The sequence below is a fragment of the Haemaphysalis longicornis genome, unplaced genomic scaffold, assembly GCF_048455015.1.
Source record: "Haemaphysalis longicornis isolate Haplotype H1 unplaced genomic scaffold, Haemaphysalis longicornis Haplotype H1 scaffold_70, whole genome shotgun sequence".
NCBI classification, from domain to species: domain Eukaryota; kingdom Metazoa; phylum Arthropoda; class Arachnida; order Ixodida; family Ixodidae; genus Haemaphysalis; species Haemaphysalis longicornis.
In genome coordinates this window covers 194,023-216,126 of record NW_027526423.1, presented here as the reverse complement: position 1 = coordinate 216,126, position 22,104 = coordinate 194,023, and the positions used below count along the sequence as shown (strand labels likewise).

Here is a 22,104-nt window from a genome sequence, read left to right as displayed (position 1 = left end):
ATGCGCGGCGTTTGGCTGGTGGGCTAGCTGGCTGGTGGGCTAGCTGGTGGGCTAGCTGCCCCACTCCTTAAACCGGAGTGGGGCACAACATAAGCGTTGGTTTTTTTTTACTTGGGAAATTTGAGGTAATTCTCCGAAAATCACGCCAGAACGTGCTAAATATAGTAGTTTAAATAGGTTCTTAGCCCACCTGTCGCGTGACACCACCTACTAGGTGGGCATGTACCCGCAACCCGGTCGTACGACACCCTGGTCATACGATTCTTTCTCGCGGTCCCTTGAAAGTCGTATTATCAGGGTTCCACTGTAGCAAAATTGCAAAGTATGAAACTACCGTGGCCAGATTATTTACGAGTCCCCTGTACATGCATCTAATACATGTTGATAAGTGAGGGGTCCCAATTCACATTTTATGTCTGCTCTCCTACTTTTATGGGTCGTTTGATTCTCTCTGTTATCACGACTCGGTCCGTGCCCAGTTGGCATAGCCAAGCAAGAAGCACATTTAGCGGGACCATACTTTGCTACTTGCCTAACTGCTACTTTGTACATAGCGTTCTAAAATTACTCAGCCTCATCCCCCGTACATGTGTCTACCCGAATTTGACAACTCGAAGGCGAAAACGCATTTTTTAAAACCACCTCACGTCAACTGGGCTTGCCCACCCTCGGTTGTGTAGGCTGACGCGTGCAGGTCTGCATTCATGAGATTCCTGGTTCATGCGCCTCCCAGACACAAATTTGGTTTACTACTTTTCAACCCAATCACTTATTAGTTGTGTGAGTCCTCGACCAACTTCTGGGCTGCCTTTGTGTAAGAGACGCTTGGTTTTTGGACCTACCGAGTTAAATGCCGCTTTCGCATGGAAAGTAAGGGGGAAGATAGACAGCAATGGTGTTTACGATTCTCCGCATGTATCATGCCACCGTTCTCAAACCAAGTGTTATCATTAAATATCGCGCGTGTAGTCTGGAGCACATCTTTCGAGCGTCATAGTCAAGCGCATTGGCCTCGGATTCGTTGCAAACAAACCTATTGGGAATGGATGGCTTCCGTAATACGCACCTACATGGGCATCGGTACTCGCATAAATAAGTGCCCTGATAGTATCCTTGAGTTTGTCGTGGACGCTCCTGAACGTTTGTTTTTCGCGCATGTGGCAATAAGTTCATTACCATAAAACAGTAAAAACCATGTTCTTAGAGTGCATTGTATATGAACATTTTGCTGCATGAAAATAAAACTAATTTAGTTCCCAAATGTTGAAAAGTTCTGAAATAAAAAAATTATTAGGATTGAATTACCCTGAAAACATTTATCGGCGGGAAATCCCGAGCTAGGTATGAAGGCAAATTTACAATCTGCGCGAAGCAGTGGAGGAGCTTGGACAGCTCCGTACTGTAATCCAGTAGGGTGAAACTGAATTTTGACATTTTGTTGATAGTAACAGGATATGTTATGCGTTTCGCATTCCTCCCATATACAAATGTGGCCTTTCCGTCCTCGACATTACCTACGAAGGACGCAGCCAATGTTTGCTGCCGACTTTCCAAAGATAGTTCGAAACACATGCGAACACTGTACGCGTAAAGAATACAGTGATCGCGAGGGCATCGTTACGAGAGGTATTCACGTTGAATTTCTTTTGGAGCCAACATTGCGATAGGGAAAATTAACACTTGCAAAGACTATAGGTGTAGCACGAATTATATCGTGAGGAATAGCAGCTCCTTTCCTAGTAGCAACTGTGAACCGCCTGTCTTCTTTGTGTTTTTTTTTTGTACCGCTAGATGGCGCTACTGTCCGACAGAAGGGACCCAAGCCTCCTAGTGAGCATCCTCAGCCTTGCATACTCACCACACAGATTTAAACGTGAGTGCGAATTACACGAATGCTTTTAAGATAATTTTATAGAGGCATTGCAAAACTGGTAAGCATAATCATTTAGGACTTCTGGTTTATGAAGCGTGTACAGTACTTTCGCACAGGGCGGCCCCTAATGGATCCCATATCCTTGAAGCATAACAGGAACCCATCGAGCAGCTATAGTATAGCAGAATTCTAGGCACTCAACATTAGGAAGATGAGTCGTGGAAGATGTGCTACCGTAAGAAATGGTGCGTTTGAGCAAAGCGATTATATTCACTGGGCATCTCATTAGCGCATGTCGTACACGATAAACGGTGCTGCCTGGTGAACAAGATTGAATGCGGAAATACTCTCTCACCGATTGAATCTATTCTCTGAGAAAACAGGCAGTCAGGTAGGGCCCGTTGGTGCTGCGGAAGCGCAGGAGGTCTCCCGGAATGTCCTCGCAGATATGCGTGTCGCCCCCACGGGCTCCAGGGTTGCTACCTGGAGAACGCGTAAGGATAATTCTTGTAACGTCGCCCCCGGCCGGTCTTCCTACTCGGCTTCGGCTGCCATTGCGCGCCGCGCAGCTCCGTCGCCTCCAGAGCTCTTCTGCTTCGTCTTCATCGGCGTTTATGTACACAGAAAGAAGATTGACCGGGTGTTCATTTGTTTAGTGCTGGTGACACAACCCCTAAAAACGCACTGCAACTGCCGTACGTCAGGTGCTGTCACGTAGTAACTATCAGCGCGAAGAGAGCTACCTAATTATTTGCAAAAATAAGCCTGCTATACAGTGTCCTGTTAGGGAGGTACAATTGCCGATTTGCCCGTTGAGATTTGACATGGGTAAGCTTGGGGGCGATACATAAAATTTCTTCCTGTTTTCCTAGGGTGCATTTTTGCCGATTACCGTCAAGTGAATTAGCTGTATTTGTTTTTATTAGATTGCTCTAATAGTCATGTAACTGATAAAGGCACCTGAATTAGGATGCTGTTCTCCATACCCATAAATGTTAAGCAGAAAAAGAACAATGCATTTTACGTAGGTATAATGTATAAGTATGGCTCTAACGTGCCCCCGATTGCGACGCCCGGGTAAGTTTACTGATGAAAATTCTGGGAAGAAAATTTGACGCCGATTTTACCACGCAGATGTGCAAAAAATGACATCAGTTGCGTAACACAAGAAATTTTAGTTGACTCACGCAATTGAGGCAGCACAAATTCCTTGTGCTTGGTAACCTTGCTTATCCAGCGCCTGCTTGCATTAAGACTAAATCTGGGAGCATTAAAAGCTGGGGCAGAGTTCTCTAACACACGGGCGTCGTTTTAAAGCAGCGTGGTAGTGGAATACATTCCTAAATTACATTCCTAGATTGCAGTTAATTCCCCCGGGATACATTCTTATATTTCGCGCCCCGGTCTAAAATTGACGTCGTTGTAGTTTGGAACTGTTTTACGCATTGAGTGAGCTGACAGGCAGACCGCGTTTCGGGTGTGGCGGCTGCTCTTTCTGGATGACGCGCTAGTCTGCCGTCGGAGGCCTTCAGCTACAGTACTTCAGCGAGGTGCTTTTGGTGGTGTAAGCCTCGCGCAGGCAGCCAACCGGTCGACTGCAGCGCCTTTACAGTAAAGTGGCCCTTTCTGCTACTGAGACATTTTTCTAAAAATTAAATTGTTGTTTCGGTGTTTTCTCCTGGAAATATTATTTCTTCTCATACTTTTTCGGGTTTGAATAAACTTATTCAGAAATTTTTCAACCATGAACAGTACTGTTGTTGTAGGGGACCCATACAGCTTTATAATAATAATAATAATAATAATTTGTTAATTGATCCATAGTGATAATACAGTTATTGTCGGGTCAGTCCAAGCCAGATAGGCTTGTCGGGCTGTACCCGGCAGTCAGAGGCAGAAACAGAAGGCGTATACATCAGTGCACTGAAACCTGCCGGTAACTAGAAAAAAAATAAAACTGAACTAACACGTAGCAAAGGAAGCATTTCACATTTCAAAACAGGTTTCACGGATAAATAATTTCAAAGATCGTTTTGATTGCACAGCAAATATGGCATCAGGAAGTGAATTGAAAGTGGCGGGAACATAATATTTTCTAACGAAGCGTCCAAATCGGGTGAAGCATCTGGGTACATCGAAGCGCATATGGTGTCGTAATGGCCTTGCAGGTACATGATTAACAAGGAAATCACTGTTCCAGAAATTAGCACAAACCACTGTTTGTAAAAATAAGTTGTCAAAGGAAGGCAAGTGTAACGCTGAAAAGGGATTACTGTCATTTGGAAGATTGATATTATAGGCGACACTACGAAGCATGCTTTTCAAAATGTAGTTGACCTTTAAACGCCACATAGTTGAACAATGATAGTAAACAGTAATGGCATATCATAAACAACTGTAAACAAGGACATGAAGAATCATTTTGCGAGTCTGGAATGTCATAAGATGTCGGCAGTTATAAAAAATGCACGATAATCCCCTGAGCTTACTACAGATATTAGTCAAATGCGTATTCCATGTCATATCATAGTCAAAAGAGATCCCTAAATATTTTACACTGTCGGAATACAAGATCGGGGCACAAGTGCAGGAAACACATGATGAAGGGTGTAGAAAAAGGGGTAGATTGAGTGAAATTTGCTTGTGCGGATTTTAAAAACATACGAGCTTTGTTTTTTGTGAGTTTACCGTGATGGAATTAACATCAAACCAGTTCATAACAGAAGGCACATCTTTTTGAAGTACATTAATTGATTCACAGTAAGCGAGGCGTGTCGACAAAAGGACAGTATCATCAGCGTATTGAAAAATACGGCAATATGTACCACCAAAGGCAGATCATTTGTGTAAAGATTAAACAAAAGGGGCGATAAAACGGAACCTTGAGGCAAGCCAGATTTTAACAATAATTTAGAACTAGAGTAATCACCCACACAAACAATCTGCGTTCTGTAGTCCAAGTAGTCCCTTAACAGTGCATTAAAAGGACCCCGGAACCCCAGAAGATTTAATTTTTCTAGCAAGAGATTATGGTGTACGGAATTGAATGCTTTGCTTACGTCAAGAAAGAGGCCACATTAAAGCTCGTTATTTTCGAACGCCGAATACAGCAAATCAGAAAAGTCTTCCAAAAGTGCAGTTGTGCATTTTCCCGGAGTGAAGCCATATTTTTCTCGCGATAGGACATCAAACTTTTCCAGAAAACTGGTCACGGTTATGAGAATATGTTTTTCAAGAATCTGGACAACGGTAGACACAATGGAAATAGGCCTGTAATTTTCAATTTTTTTGAATGAACCTTCTTTATGTAAAGGCTTTACGAGAGCAGTTTTTAGTTCCTTCGGTATATAAGAGTGTTCTGTGAAACTATTTATCATTTGCAGAAGTACTTCTTCCAACACCAAAAAAATTACGCTGCAGTTCGTGAACACGCACTTTATCGCTAAGGCTAAACAAGATGTCACGAAGGTTTGCTGCCGTATAGTAATATATACCAGAGGGAGATCTGGCCATCTGGCGCTGCAACCAGGGGCTGCCGTTAGTGCACCATTCCAACTAGCGACGTTCCTCGCCTACTTGGCTTGGCTAGCCATGTGGCTTCTTCTTTGTCTGAAGCGAAAATCCGTAAAAAAGGTAAAGTTTTTTTTCTTATTCAACGTGCATGAAGCTTCTAACTAATCACGATGATAATTCTTTTTCGAGGTTCAATTTTAAAATAACGAAACAACTTTGTATAATCTTTTACCTCGATATTGTTAGTTTTTTGCAGCCACAGCCCACTTTTCAGCCTGTTCTGGAACCTCGCCAAGAACAAGTGCAATGTGCCTGCTCGCTGCATGACAGAACACACGCTGAAGCGCGGCTCCCCTAGACAGTGGCGCCAGATTCGCCTAGACAGTGGCACCAGGACCATCACAAGTCCAACACTGACCCATGACACTTGTGGGGCACACTGACACACAGCGTTCCCCGATGATTTTGTAAAGGCTAAGCGCTAAACGCTCACGCAGTGTGTTCAGATGCAGTTATTAGTGTGCCAGAATACCTGGCGATAAAGGCCCTAAATTGAAGCCACCATAACGAAGACATTAGGGCTGATTGTACGCGCAAAATAAAGCTAGCTGCAGCCCTGTTATCGAATTTTTATAAAAGCACTTGCATTCATGGAGGCGGGGTAAGATTATTTCTTAAGGTTGTCCTGAAATTCTAGAAGAGGGTGAGGTATACCGCGACTGTTATTGTACAGTGCCCGTCAGTCATGTATAGGGCACGCGAGCGCGCGGCTCCACAACATGCTAGGGTCATCTGCTAACTTCTGGCTTGGAGATATCTTGTCAGTGAGCGTGCGTGAATCTCGTACAGCCTCGGCTTATCGCCGTTAAGTATAGGCCACTCATTTGGCAGACGCCACCACCCGCGAGGGGCGCCTTTATTTGCAGTGGTAGCCGCAAGCGGTTGCACGGGCGATAAGCGCGTCGTTTGACGCGATGCATTATCAGCGCAGGCAGTTCGGTAATCACACAAAGGTTCGATAGAAAGCGCTGCACGGAATACTTGCTGGGTGCTTTTCGTTTGGTCGGACAACGCCGCCTGTATAAACATTGCCTAACGCGTCGCAGGCTTTTCAATGGGAAGGGTAGGGACGCTTAGTTCAGGCACTCAGCCGCTATGTGGCGCGTGCCAGCGGATTAGAGTACCTGTATATAGCTCCCCTAGGGGAGCGATACACAGGAACTCTAGACATATCGCCCTACTTCACTGCTCGCGAGTCGCGAACGCTGCACCCACTTCTACGACGTGTGTCTGTCAGCATGCCTGTAGGGCTTCAAGGGCCGTTTCGCTCACATCGTAGCCGCGACGGGGCGATAGTTTTGGGTGCACTGGGGATCTCGTTCAGTGTGCGCTCGCTTCATACTTGCTGCATTTTCCCAAAGATAACTGACGGAGGCGGACTGAAATAGTGCAAGAACATATTAATTGTCCGATAGACATATAGCTAACAGAAAAACGATATTTTCGGATGGGGCAGCCATTACTTTACTGATATTTATCTCTCTGGAGTATTTAGAGAAGAAAAAATTGCGTACACATTTTTTTTCACGCGTTCACTTATACCATTACTTTCCAATAATATCACGTCGTTGAAAAATTTCGCAAAATTATAGAAAAAAAAGGATAAGCCGCTGAGGATCCCGCCACGCTGTCCTGGCGCTTCTACAGTACAGTCCTCCATTTTAGAAGCGCGTACCCATGCGGAGTGAGAACAGCAGGGACAAAACGAGGCCGAAATGCGGAGGGGACGGAGGGGGGATGCCATACTCAAAAAATGTCGGGGCCTCTGATCCATGTAAGCGCGCAAAGCCGGCATCACCCTACGGCAGCACAAGTGATTTTGCTTCGTGGAAAAGGCGGTTTTATCAGCGACAGACAAAGACAGACAGGCATGGTGAAAAACAAGAAGGCCTAGGAGCGCCTCCCGGGAAACGCTAAACAAACTTTCCACTTGTTTGCATAGTTTCCGAGAAGCGGCGCTGGTCGGCGGACATGAAAGCACGCAGGAAGGCTACGGAGGGGAAAAGGGTAGGAGAGAGCAACAAGAGAGTGGCTGTTTGGCCATTTTAGGCTCAGGCGTTAGGCAATGTTTATACAGGCGGCGTTGGCTCGGAGTACGATTCAGAAGATTGGCGCAGGTCGTTTCGATCGATTACGTAACTGCCTGCGGTGATAATGAACCGCGTCAAACTACGTGTCTATCTGGCCTATCACCGCTTACGGCTGTTACTGTCGAAGACATGCCCCCCCGTGGGTGGTGGCGTCTGCAAATTAGACTGGTCTATGCGAAAGCCCGCCTGCCGGACATCTGCCCACGCGCAATGGCACGCTATCTCCAACCCAGCAGCCTCCAGCAGATGTCTCCAGCACGCTCAGGGCCCATGCGCTCGCTTTCCCTATACAAGCCAGACACGCACTGTTCAAGGTATTATGAACACAAGACGTTTTTTAATGTTTTCGTATCCACCTTTGCCTCCTGGACAAAATATGCCCCGTCATTCTGACATACACATGAAGTGGCCAAATGAACATTTGTCCTGACGCCATCAAACTACTGTATTGCCTGGGCACATCTGCAGATTTCTGGCTCAGAATTTCTACCTCTCGGGAAAACGTGAAACCATTGCAGACCAGACATATTTCGAAAATATCAGGCAATCAAACCACTTCGGCATTAACACTGTAAAGAACTTTGCAGAACTCTCAATAGTTTTGCTGTATTTTTCGTGAAACGTTGTGGCCCATAACATTCAAAGGGATAGTTTCCATGAGTCTGGAATGTATGCAGGGATGTGCAAAGCTTGGAACTCCGCACAATGAAGGGTTTTACCCTCAGTATTAGCTGCGCGAAAATGCATTGCATTACACTGAACAACTCTAGAGTAATCACATCTGAAAAAACTGCGATAAGCCGGAAAGCTACGCCTGCATCAAGAAAATGTGTACGGCTGCGATCGCACACCTGCAATGAACAGTTTTGTGTCGTCAGCAAATTTATTTTTAGGTTTTCGCGGTCCGACGACCGAACACCTGGAGCAATAATCGCACCGTGCGTCGTTCGCCCTGCAGTTGAAATGATGTTCCGTTTCCGCACATACGTTTCCGTTCGCGTCAGCTCCATATTCACCTCTGGCCAATCTTTGCTGCTCAAAGGACGCAACTCCGCTAAATAATGTCGAAGGTGAAACGAAGCGCAGTAAGTCACCCAAACATTTTGACAGCAGAGCCTGCTTAAATTGTATAATACAGAAGTGCTGGAAACTATTCTTTCGCTAAAGCTGTCGTAATTTAAACTGAGCTCCTACACGAATAAGAACGTTCCATTTTGCTGGAAATTATTAAGAAGGCTGGCGTTTGCTCGCAGTTAGCAGGAGACAGCTGTGCCTAGGCAAAACTGGAAATGTCATTGTTCAATTGCACTATCGACTTTCAGTTTAAAGCAGTCGAACAAATAACGGCGTAGGATATAAGGTACGAAATTTCCACTCGGAGTGGAAAACTGAATGAACGGACTTCAATCACTCCTACTCTTAAAACGCGGTTAGCCTGGTGCTCTCAAAAATAACATGAGTTACGGTACGTACTCTAAGAGAGAGCGCAGTTTATTACACAGGACAACCCTAGGACAAAAAGAACGTACAGGACGTACAGGTCTTGCCGCGCTGTGGTGGTCCCCTGTAGTTTGAACTGAGTTTATTTTACAACAACGTCGCAGGAAGACCAGGAGTAAAGCTGTTGAAACAGCTTGAAGGGTACTGGCAACAATCTTCTTGTCTCCCTTCGAGTAGTCACCGATACTAACGAGCCCAACATCACACCATAACGAGTTATCAAGAGTGTCACTTGTGTGTTGTGGACTGCGTAGCGTGTTCTGTACACAGCTGGTGCAGATGTGTGAAATATTTTTGTTTTGTTTTTTTTCTTGAAACCTGCATGCTAAACTCGCGTATGCGGTTTGAAGGGATTTTTCTTGCCGGTAGTGAGGCATGACAACAACATCAGAAATTGATTGACTCGAAAGATTGATGTGTATTAAAAATACTACTATTACATTTGACGCCAGCTTCGCTCAAATAAGCTATGGAATTAGAAAAACAGGGAATAGTCTTAAGAATTACGAGCTCCTATTCTATACTAGAGATATGACGCATTAAAATATACTACGTGCTTCTAAGATTGGCTGCGTGCAACTTAGAGAGCGGTTATCAGTTTCAATCTGAGGTATGCACGCTTGGAATGTAGTGTATTATATTTTACAGCAGTAAAAATGGCGTGGAAAACAATAGAAGTTCCAAAATAACGTGTAACTATATACGCGCTGTATAGGGAACAGCCACCTGACAACGCTGTGAAACAGCGTCAGTGCGCGAACGATTTTCTAACACAACAGCGGCTGAGTGCAACAAGCGTTGCTGTTTACGCGAACCTCTTTGTAGCGTGATACCCAACGTCTCTTCAAACAATAACTATAAACCGTAACAAAATACGGCACGTGCGCGTCCGACCAGAAGTGAGCAGAGCAGAACAACTCACAAAGCAGCATCACTACTCCACACGGGAAGAGCGACGGGAAGCAAACGAGTTCTCACATGGCGTCCTGCATCGGGAGAAAAATTAGTTTCTGTTTGCGGTCCTAATGAAGTCCGAATGAAGTCAAGATCGTAAGTTTATTTTATATACCTGTCTAGAAAACATAACAGCTTACGGCACGAAACATCCACGTACACGGAATAGTTAAACTTGTAACCGAAATTATTGCATTGTGCATTGTATAAATCTGGACAAGAGCTGAGAATACCATAAAACACCAAATATTTTAACTGAAACGAAGTTTGACACGGTTGTTACTATGTTACCGTGAGCATGGTTCACATTATTCCTAAAAGCTGTATAACTAAACATGGCGATGCCTTTCTTCGCCGCAAGGTGACTTGGAATGTCGCTCGTTCGGGCCAGAATTGTTAAGTTCATTTCATGGCAACTTCCCCACACTCAAAACACCTGCTTGCGGAAACCCATAGACGTAATTACAACAAAGAATACACGAATGCCGCCCGGTACCCGTTAGTGCCATGTTCGTTTATATTTACAATCTGAGGTTTCCTCCCATGGAGTTTCGAATCGACAGGCATTGGTCCGATGTGCTGAGGTTTCTGCTGGCTCTTTCCAGCTTTGCACAGTAACAACGTTTGCGTGTCGCTGTCATGAATATCCAAATTGGCAGGACTTTTCTTTATGTATTTTAACTCCCCTGCATAGCTGTGCATTTACTGTATGGTCGTCACGCGTTCTTTGTTAACTACGCTAAAAAAATCAGAGTCCTTTCACTCTTGAAAGAGGGAATTCCAGCGAAGCTGCGGTGGGGTTGGATTTGCTTTGTTTGGGTTTACCTATTCCGGGGATTTGCTATGTTCAATTATATGTACAGTGGCCCCATGTCTACGCAACAGACTAAGGACACACACGACTATTGGGCAGAGGAAACGATGCTGTATTACTGCGCGGCTAGGCGAATCACGGCGCAGGCTCTAGTGCGCCGCACAGGTGGCGGACGGCATGGAACACACGGCATTGGCAATGTCGGGGGTTCGAAGGCACCACGTGAGGCCTGACCACATGTACTGACTCGGGAGAGAGGGGGCACCGGTCGACGGGAGTATACGCCTCCAGCTTTGCGATCGCTGCGCCGCCTGCCACCGCTTCTCCGCGGAGTTGACAGGATTAGCGCTGGCGGCCCATAGGGGTTCATGCAGTGTTTTGGTTCTCTTTCACTTCTTTTTGCGCTTCCAAGCGCTAAAAAACTTGTTATGGTGACGTAAGTAAGTAAACAGTGCGTTTAGGTCACTTCAAAAGCAGCTGCGTCTTGGTAGGGTGCTCAAACAACAACAATAGCTATCCGGGAACGCGGCTCTGCGTCCTTGTCGGCCGCTGTTACGGGCGTCGGTGACGGTAGCAGCATACCACCACTGTCACCTCCGAATACGTCCGGCACAAGTGAATTTTATTGTCGCCTAGTGAGAGGTGTGTCTTGCTTTGTAGCGCGGACAACGAATGCGGCCTCATTACGAATATATGCGTCGTAGAAAAATATATTTCGGGGATGCGATTACCCAATACCTCATAATAACTTGTGCCTTTTATAAGAATATAAGCCACGCGAAAATGTTAAGTATATTCCAAGGCTCTGCGCTGTGAAAGATGTGCACTCATGCCTTATAGCAAGCACCAAGAAAAGTGAATTAAACTACTGAAAAATTAATGGTCTGCAAGACCGAAAGAAACAAAATAGCTCGTACAGAAGTGAAAAAAAAAACTCAGTGCAGCTTCTGAAATGCTAAAGACGTTCGTATAAACTTAAGCCGGGTTGGACTTACGAGACCAACTAGTGTGCAAAATGCACTGCTATTTCGCGAGACATGGGGAAGAGAGGGGGGAGCGGAGGGGGACGCTTACGTATCGTGTACGATTGCGGAGCGAAATCAAGGAAAGAACGTTTTCGTAATCACACACACAAGCTACTCGTTCACGTCACTCTAGTTTTTACACCTCAACTAACAGCAGATCCCTCGGCGAACGCATTTTTTGAGGTATACAAGTTCAAAACGGATAAAAGGTGTCGTTAGAACAGTGGGATATCTGATAAGGCCTTCTGATTTCCGTTTGTGCTAGATTCTGCAGGCTACCTGCATCATATGACTATGCTTTGTAGAAACGTTTAGTTGCGAACGGGCATTACTGCAGAAGCCCTTCTCCGGCCTGCTCGCGGAGGATATATATATATATGAATGTTTGCGGGCGCTCAGCTCACGACAAGACACCCCAGCATTATTTTTTTTTTGTCGTGCGCAGATCCCGGGTAAAATTTCGGATTATCCATCGTACTTATTTCGTAGAATTTTCATGAAATTTATGTCCAGGGTAGTGATCAATATCTGAGGTATGATATTGGCAAGCATAACTGGCGTGCTGTCAGGTATGAGCGCTCCACTAAGTTATATAAGCGCACAAAACTGATTTACATCGTAGTGTATAGCCATGGCATGACCATCTGGGGAGATTATGCTTACGGAGACACTGTTAGTAAATTTCAGGGCAGTGGAATCACAATCATATTCATATGCATATCCCGGTTTCGCGACGCCGACCTGTGACGCACACCTAGCGCTTGTACAGACCGTATGTACCAGACTAAGATCGCGTCACACACATTTACACTCTCGTAAACACACCACATTTGTGAACAGAGTGACTGCTCCACATAAATATGTATTTCCAACGGCTACAAATGGTAAATCTTAGTCGTGAACGGGCCCCGAAAGCAATGGTGACAGTGGAGAGTGGGCCGGCGACTCCCGCGGCTGCGTTCGAAACTGTCCGCTAGGGGGATTTCAGTGGAGCCCCTACTAACCTTAACCCCTACAGGCCGCGCTCGAGCCGTATAAAGTGAACCTGTAATCATACCCTTAGATGGCCATGCTCTATTGTGCAACACGCAATGTGTGAAAATCAGCTTAGAGACCAATCTACTCAAAGAAGTACTGACACCAAAATTTGATGTTCCTTTTTAATTACGATAGTCTTTCTTGGGCTACTGCAACGCAGAAATTTTGGCCTTTCTCTATTTCTGTTCGTATGTCTGTCTGTGACTCGATTCTGACACCCGACCAAAGTGAAACTGAATCTGCGCAATAGCCTTATATACCCACAGCCAAATCTAGGCGTCTACGTCCGGTGGCAATCTTCGTACTTGTCAACATTGTTGAACAAGAAGAAAACTACGAAATTGTGAGGATGAAAATCAATTCATAAGTGATATTTGCAGTTTTCCTTCGTTAAAAAATTCATGGATGTTTGTTTTTTGCGATATCAAATGAAATCATACATCAACTGAAGAAAATCGTCGCCTGCTGTTGTCCACGCCACTATAGCTCTTGGAGAAATTTTAAGAACTCAAACGGCAACACTAATGAAAGGTTCCACTAGATGGGTTCCGCTTTCTGCTTGGAATTCACTTGGAGCAGTGCAACGTGGTTCTATAAACACTGTAGTAGGGTGCCTCGAATCACGCGCGTCTCCGCTGTACGGCAACGCTGGCATCGAGGCACCTGGCGTGGAGCAGTAGAACGCGGTAAATTCAAATTGACTTGAACAAGCCTCTAGCGTGCTATCTGGGGAGGAACGAGACGGAAGAGGAACGGCGCGAGGGGTGAGCGGGAAAGAAAAGGGAGGCGTTTACATGGCAGGGGTGCCAGTCAACTACCGTGTTGCGTCGGCATATGCAAGAAAGGAGCAGATACGCGGCAATTTTTATTGCTTTAATTAATGCCAAAGGGACTGGTGAACCCAAAACAGCACATTAAATAATTGAGCCCGCTATAATTAATTACATTCAACGGCCTGAAAAATCATAAGTTATGGTTTCCCGCGGTTCCAGCCCTGAACGCGTATGGCAGAATCATGGTATGTCCGCACCGTTTTGTGCGCATGTGAGAACGTTGTGGAGGACGGTGGAGGCGTTCTTTCGACCACCGCGCCGCCGAAGTTAAGCGGCTCAGCTACCTGAAGCCGTGAAGGCCTGCCATTGTGGCCGACATTTGTGCACCGTTTTGAATAAAAGCTCTGTTGGCGATTTCTATTGCGATTCGGGGCTATACTATTGGCGCCTTTTGCACGGGCAAAAAATCGTTTGGCGAGAGTGCCTTTCTGGGCAGCGGTTTATGCTGATAGCTCTGGCTACGTGCGTGAGTTTATGAACGCGCCAGCGCCCAGTCGTCCCAAGCTTGGCCTCACGTGTGAAGTGACGTCACGAGTTTCGGACGAGTGTTGGAGGCACACGGCTTTGTCACTTATTTTTCCTACCACGCAGTGATGCCAGGCCGATGTCCATTTGCGGCGCGCCATTCTGTGTGCTGTTCCGTTAGCGCGATAAATGAGATCAAATTGAAGTATGTTCCACGCGTCGCAGGCCCCTCATATTTCCAGCAGGGTATTCTGTTGAGAGAACTAAGAGAACTGTGTAATAATATTAACACGGAAAATTTGTATCAGTACCCCTCTAACCCCTCTAAGCCTCTAATCCTTTTAAGATAAAAAAGTAGGCCAAATTTTCTGCTGCTTCATTTTTAAATGCAGAGCATTTCAGTAACTCACGATGTCACCCGCGTTGACGTCCGTAGTCGTAGTCCGCACCCCTCCCCCTACACTATATAAAAAAAATACTATCCGGCGCCTGGTTTCGATCCCTCGACCCTGCGGGCGGAACGCAATGTACATGGTGCTCTACCCACTGCGCCACAAAGCCGACACAGAATGGGTGGCTACGAACGCGCCTTATATACTTGACTCATTCAAACTACGTCAAGAAGCTGCTGATACAACGCATTCACAACCACCAACTCCCCAAACACTAAACGTTAACGCAATACACCCACCCCCTATGCGACGCATTTACTCGAGTCCCCCTCGCGGGGAGATGGGCCCAATTTTCAACCCTATATTGTTGTAGTTGTCTGTGAAAAACCACATTTCGTTCCTCTTGCGCGTGTTTTAAGCTTGGTAAGAGTCATTGCATAGTGAAGCTTCGGCAGAAGAATGCCGGTGGGGGTGATTCTTCAATAAAAAGAGGTGCTTCTTGGAGCAGCACAGAAACAGATTTAGGGACGACATTGAATTTGTGTAAGACAGCTACTCGGACGTTGACATTAACCTATATTTTCTACAACATGAAAAGATCGGCCATAGCAACTGTCGTAATATTTCGTAAAAGACTAAAGGTTGCAGACAAAGTCAACAAGTACTTGATGTACTAGTTACGGGAAGACGTCAGGGCTCAAAAAGAAACGTGCGTAGCTTTCTCACTACTCGCTCACTTTCTACGCAATGTTAGAGGGTGTGCGAAATCAGAAAAAATTGCTCGCCATTAGGAAACAGCCAACCACCACGGTTGATTGATATGGACGTGGAGACTGCCGTATGGCACCGGGCGCAACGATCTCTTGTCAGATTTTCTAAATGCGGCAGAGATCCAAAGGCACGTACTCATACTGTGACTGGTCAGTGGCTGATGTTCTTGTCACGTGCATCATAAGTTGGCATTTTTAAGTGCGAATGCACTTCTTGAGCATCCCTGAATCGTCCGCCGCCGTCGTCCGCATAGCAACAGCTGCGGGTGCGCGCGCTCCTCGTCTTCCTCCTCGTCTTCCCTAGCAACGGGGGGAGATGGGCGCGCGCTACTCTCCTCCTTCTCTCTCCGCTCAGTGACTGCGGGTGTTGGGCGCCTCCTCTCCACTTCGGGCGGGAGAGCTCTCGCTCGCGTAGCGGGCGCTCCGCATTCCGACGCGTGAGGGCGCTCGTGTAGCCCTCGCCGTAACGCCGGGCGCTACTCTCCTCCTCCTCTCTCCGCTCAGTGACTTCGGGTGTTGGGCGCCTCCTCTCCACTCCAAGATCACGATATCCACCGTAATCGCGCAATCAACAACCGTGCATTCGCACTTACACACTCTCCCCCTCGGGGAAGTGCGAGGGAATTTTTTTTCTTTTCTCTTGGCGACAAAGAGAGGCCTTCCAAGTGGGCGTGGTAGCAGAACTTGGCTCATCATTCTCAGAACTCGAGAGAGAGAGAGAGAGAGAGAGAGAGAGAGAGAGAGAGAGAGAGAGAGAGAGAGAAACTTTATTGCGTGTCCGGCAGAGTGAATTAGGCCGTGGGGGTCGGCCCCCATCCCGGGCGGGTCGAGTCCGTAATGGCTTGCGCCACCGCAGGTCCTTCCCGCGGAGTTGTGTGTTGTAGTCTGAGGAGGTGATGGCTTCTCGCACTTTTGGTGGCAATTCTTGTGCTTCAGAGTGTGTTTGTAGGTGAGTGCAATCGTTGAGGATGTGCGCAGGACTCGAGATCATGGACGCGAAAATCCTTGAGTGGTTTATGGTTTTTCCATCTAGGGCAAAGCCGTCCGTCGTGCTCTGAAGCAGTCCGCCAACATCCATTGCATACCAAAAGGGGAAGTTGCCACCAGAGAAATTTTCGTGGCGCCTCGTAAAGGTGAACCGGACTATCAGACAAATTAGCCTTTTGCTTTCTTTGACTGAGAGAAGGTTCTAGTAGCTGACAATGAGAGTCCACAGCGCAGTAGACTGGTACCGACCGAGAGATAACCCTCTTAGTGACGCTTTTGGGGTGTGAGCGTGCTCCCCACTTCAGTAATCATTTCTGAGATAAACAGCGCGAAAGAACGGGACAACAGGGGAGTAGACTAACACAGCGCTGACTAACAACTGAAGTATTATTATCGCTAGACAGCAATAAATAGGAAAAAGGAGGGTGACACGCGACGCTAGAGTTAACAAAAAATGATTTACAAACAAAACACAAACAAAATGCCGCGCAATCTAAGCTGTTTATCTCAGAAATATGTACCAACTGGCCCACCTACAATCCGTGTTTCAGTAATCATGTTACAGTGAATACCTGAGTCCCGAGTAGGGAGCGGAATAAAAGCAACGCATCTGTCCGCTTTCTTTTTTTCCATGGAAATTATCTGTGTCCATTGCTGCCAAGAAAAATCTTTCGAAATTAGACTAGACCACACGCACGTTGTTGTAGTCGGAAACGTACCCTAGGAAAAAGAACTGAGTATTCTTGGCATCACTTTCGCGCCAAATACTTTCTTCCACTTCAATTTCGATGAAAATACCACATCCGCCAATATTTACGATTATAGAAGCGCGCAAGCCGGGCGGCAGGAAACACACCCGCGTGCAGCGCGAGCTGCGTTTGTTTAGGGAACTGCCTGTTCTCTGGACCATTGCGCTTAAATAGGTTGATAATTATGATGATGATGATGATGATGATGATGATCACTAACACAGGATAATGCGCAGCATTACTTTGTAGACAAGAACACAGGGTGAAGTTCAGGTTGATTCTGTGGACCGTACATCGGTTTAGTTGATCCCCACCCGTCTAAAGCGACTGAAATGACACGATTCCACACTAACTTACGTAAATATTGCGTAGAATTAATTTAAGAGAACAGGTTACAGCAAAAAAATCACTTGGGAACAAAAAATTACGCCCAGCTCCCCTCGCGGGAACCCTGGTGTGATGCGACGCTGAGGGGCGTTCAAGCGCAAGCGGAGAGCAACCGTCGACTGAAAGGCCGCCGGAGAGCGGCACACCGGTTATATGCGCAGCGCGCCCGAAGGAGAGGAGACCGCGGAAGAGAGAGTACTGCACATGCGCCGGCGCCAGTGCGTCTGCCGCGGCTATGACGCAACACAATCCAACACAATCCACTTTAATCCAATCCAATCCAAGCCAAGCCAAGCCAATCGAATCCAATCCAATGCCCCTTGCGAGAGGGTGCTCGCTATCGGAGAGGAGAGCGGGAGAGTGGCTGCGGACAACGGACGCACGCCGCGGACAACAACGGACGCACGCAGGAAGGACAGGGCCGCCGACAAGAGATGCTCTGAGCGACGCATCTAAAAACGTCACAACTGCTGGGACTTGAACCCAGAGCGTGGGCGCCAAAACTCAGGACTCTACCACTGCGCCACCGAAGCCAACGGGCGGAGCCCTTTTAGCAGTAGTTGAATACAGAACATAACCGTGTCGTCTGCTCCACATGATATTTTTGATTGATTGATTATGGGGTTTAACGCGCCGACGCAACGCACGCGATAAGGCGCGCCGTAATGAAGGGCTCCGAATTACTTTTGACCCTCTGAGGATATTTTAACGTGCGCTGAAATCTCGGACACACGGGCGTTTTAGGTGCAGAGCACTTTATGGGCTCGCCTTGTCGTCTTAGCTCGCCGACGGTCGATGCGACTGCCGCAATCAGGCGGCGCAGTAAGATAACGCCCCCAAGTAGAGCCTTCTGTACCGGGGTCAACGAATCACGCTGAGGCTTCGAAAACCACGCGGTTTAATAGTCATAACCGTTCAAACCTCGTGAACCACTGGCGCTTGTCATACATATCACCGTTAGTTAGCGCAAAGAAAATTGCAGGCACATATCAAGCAAAATCTGTGCATATATCCGGCAGCCCCACGTTCCTTTAGATAGGAACGCTCGTTGGGTTGGTTTTTACGATAGTAATCGAAAAAAGCTACCGCGCAAGAAAGAAATGGCGCATTCAAAATGGCACATAAAGGCTCCATCCGCGCAAGACAAAAAAACTCCCCCCACCTCCCCGAAGGGGATCGTGCGGAAATGCGAATGCATTGGGTGCACCGATGAGTGCGCTGCGGCAAGCAGTAACGGAGAGAGGCGTGCGCTCCACTGCATTTATATAAATTTTCCGAGCGCAGCGAGCGGAGAGAGGGTACGCGGAGAGGAGAGAGAGACCCGCGCAACACGCCCGCCCCGCGCGCGAGCTCTCTCTCCCGCCGAGCTCCGCGGATGCGAGCGCCCTCACACGCCCGAGCGCGCTCCTCCTCTTCACTCACTCTCCGCTACTCCGCCCGAGCTCCGCGATGCGAGCGCCCTCACACGCCCGAGCGCGCTGCTCCTCTCCCCTTGCCCTCCGCTACTCCCGCCCGAGCTACCACCTGCTCCGATTGCTAGGCACGCCACAGCTGTTGCTAGGGGCAAGGAGGAGCGCGAAGAGATAACACCTGCGGGCGCACGCCGACGGAGCACGACAACCCCCGACTAAGAAATGCATTCGCATTTAAAAAATGTCTCCAACCCACGCTGTGAAGGTGGTTGGAAAGCAAAGCTTTAAACGACACTCACAACAATTGCTTATGCGACATCACTTGAATTCACACAAGTGGCTCTGCAAAGAGTGAAACCAGAGATTCAGCCAGCCGTTACATAGCATTCGAGGGGGCGGCGTCCCGAACGCAGCAGCAGCGTCTTCCACGGCCGGGGTAGAGCGGCGGACGCCGCCGCTGTTGCCCGGCCGTGAGTCGGGAGAATGAAGAGGTAGAGGAGCTTCTTTCGAAGAGGAATACAGCGGATGTACTAGCTTGGGGCTACGCCACTGCGCGACACAAGCGCTGACAGCGAAAAAATTCGGCATGTGAACTTAGTGATTCCCATTTATACCTATTTAAACTAACTAGTTTAGTAAGTTTGAGAATTGCGAGAAAGCTGGGGGAAATTTTATGAACGCTATTTATCAGAACCAGTTGCTACTTTCATCTTTTGTAATACCTCTTAAAACACAACCGAATTGGTGATCACCAATTCAGAAAACGGAGACGCATTTGTGGCAAGCAGTGCGCAAAAGGTAGCGTTTCTCTAGCGGCCAGATGTCTGTATGTGGTTTGTACATTTTGTTTTCCCGCCCTGCAAACAAATCCTTAACGTAGTTTTGCCGTACGACCACTTAATTCCGTCGGGTCGGGGTTACCCTCAAGATGTTGTCGAACAAGTTAATGAAGCCGTGCGAAGGCACCGCACAATGGACGCGAAGCTGCACCAAAACGGGCCCAAAACAACCATCGCTAAAGCAGACAACATAGCCTTACCGCCGACGCCGGCGCCGGCGAGCAGGCACTTCCGCGAACGCCGCGCCATCTCTAGTTGGCTCCATGAGTGTAACACCCCGCCTCCCCCAACCCCCGTCGCCTCCGACGCGTTGGAAGTTTGTTGTCCCGCACAACACGAAAGAACTGTTGGCTGGTAGAGCTACAAGCTTGGCTTTAAAATTGCGCATTCGAAATTACCAAAAAAAGCTCCAGCATACGAAATTAAAGCAAGCACAAAAAGGAACAGAGGTCTCACTGGCGCAGTTTTTTGGCGGGGGACGCGCGAGCACTGTGAAGGCGGGAAATTTGAAATGCGGCACTGAGCGGATAACGGCGCTGCAGCCCATTGTGGCGAATCACTCCTTTGCACTTCCGACAGCTTTCACATTGAGTAGAACGGCTTTAATTTTTTATTATTACAAGAGTTAACGCCCTGACACTACACAGGAGATGTGGAGTGCTGTAGTGTAGGGCTCCGGATTAATTTTGACCGCCTGGGGATGTTTAACGTGCGCCACAAGCTCGAACACACGGGCGTTTTCGGTGTTCGCCGCCATCAGATATATGTCCATACAATAAAGCTAAACATCTATGGTCTGATCCACAGAATAGGCAGTGCGTTAGTTATACCATTGCCTGGTAATCCAACAATTTTGTGGTCCATGCTAACATGCGACTTGCTGCGCTTCTCGGCTAATTAGGAAATAACAATATTCACGCGGCACGCTCCTCATATTTCTTCCTACAGGTGTAAAAAAATATCGATTTCCATGTTTAAGACCGGCTTATACAGCGTAACCCAAATTTCCGTCGAGTTCGAGAGCGTCCGTAAACGTCAAAATGATCAATTTCTGTCAACAAAGCGCCACTTGGTGCCCTCTGTCTTTGAATTTAGCGGAAATGAAGAGCTAACGACCTGTTTCTGCTAAATTAAGCGCAGCGCTTTTAAGTTTGGCGCACTTTTTGAATCACAGTTGTTTTGCTTAGGCCCACAATATTGTTGATTTGCGGGTTAAATGGTTGAAGTCGGTGAACCCCTCAGTACGAATGCATTGCTTGTAAGACATTTTTCAAGGGGCCTTATAAAACATATAAAAATATAGAGCCTCTAAGCCGTTTTTCTATGTATTGTGAATCTTTTCACACGGTGAACGCTCGCCGCTGAATAAACTGAGGCGAGCACAAGACTGAACCGCCGGCTACCAACGGACAGTGTACATCTCCAAGAAAAGCTAATTTTCATGCTTCCCCATAGAGAACAATGTCCCCGAGTTTTGGTTCGACACGGGCGTTTTGGTTCGATTGGACATATACACCTTCGCTGTAAAAAGACCTGACAAGTGAAAACCCTTATTCGTTGCTAAGTACACTTTAGTTTAGTGGTGCTACAGTTCGGCGAATGTTTTTTTTATTCTAGATGAAGCCGAAAATTGAAAACGGCATTGTGCAGTCTCCATATCCTGACTGCGCCTCCAAGGAATGCAAGTCTATACTGACAGTGCTGAAGGAGATGGTGGACAAATATGGCCCTAAAATTGCCATGGTAAGCTATATATTTAACGATCCGAATAATGAATGAATGAATTAATTAATTAATGAGGGAATTAAATATTATTATTATTTATTTATTATTTAATTAATTTCAAACTACAAAGAAGGTCGGCTGAAGTTCCCCTATACGGTCGCGAAGTGTCTGGGATGAGACCCAAATTTTCTAAGTGCCATGCATCCAAGCAAAAACGGAAGCGAACGGACACATGTGCCCGCATACCCAGGACATTGCAGGCAGCATTTACCTATTTTCAAGCAATTTATTTCTCTGCTCTACTGCCCTAAATGTCGGCATATAAGGTTGTGGGGGGAGGGAGGGGGGCTGCGTTTCTTTCATTCTCCAGTCCTTAAAACCACTCGGAGCATAAATTAATTGCCCACTTCCGGCAAAAGAGTGTCGGCGTATGCTTTCGGTTGCACTTGGCGCAAAGTTTTATTCGTTTTTTTTTTTTTTTTTTGCAATCTCCGCTTCCTATTGCGCATAAGGGGCAGAATTTTGCGGTGGTTGTGCCAGGGCTGTGCATGCGCCTACGGTTACTACGTGCTTAGATTAGAGATGCAGCTGTGACAGTTACAGTACGCACCTGACAGCAGCGAAGAGAATTAGCCACACGTGGTGGAAACACGAGATAAAGAGAGAGTGTAAAACTAC

General features: G+C 47.0%; 1 protein-coding gene across 1 annotated transcript in view; it reads left to right on the top strand.

Moving 5' to 3' along the window:
* Window positions 1-8,506: 8,506 nt before the first annotated feature.
* The window catches only part of LOC144148003 (3-[(3aS,4S,7aS)-7a-methyl-1,5-dioxo-octahydro-1H-inden-4-yl]propanoyl:CoA ligase-like), a 35,307-nt gene continuing 21,709 nt past the window's right edge, over window positions 8,507-22,104 (top strand). The window contains exons 1-2 of the mRNA XM_077679605.1: window positions 8,507-8,621; window positions 21,319-21,444. Coding sequence (XP_077535731.1) covers window positions 8,598-8,621; window positions 21,319-21,444 — 150 coding nt within the window. The 5' untranslated portion in view covers window positions 8,507-8,597. The remainder of the gene's footprint in view (window positions 8,622-21,318; window positions 21,445-22,104) is intronic.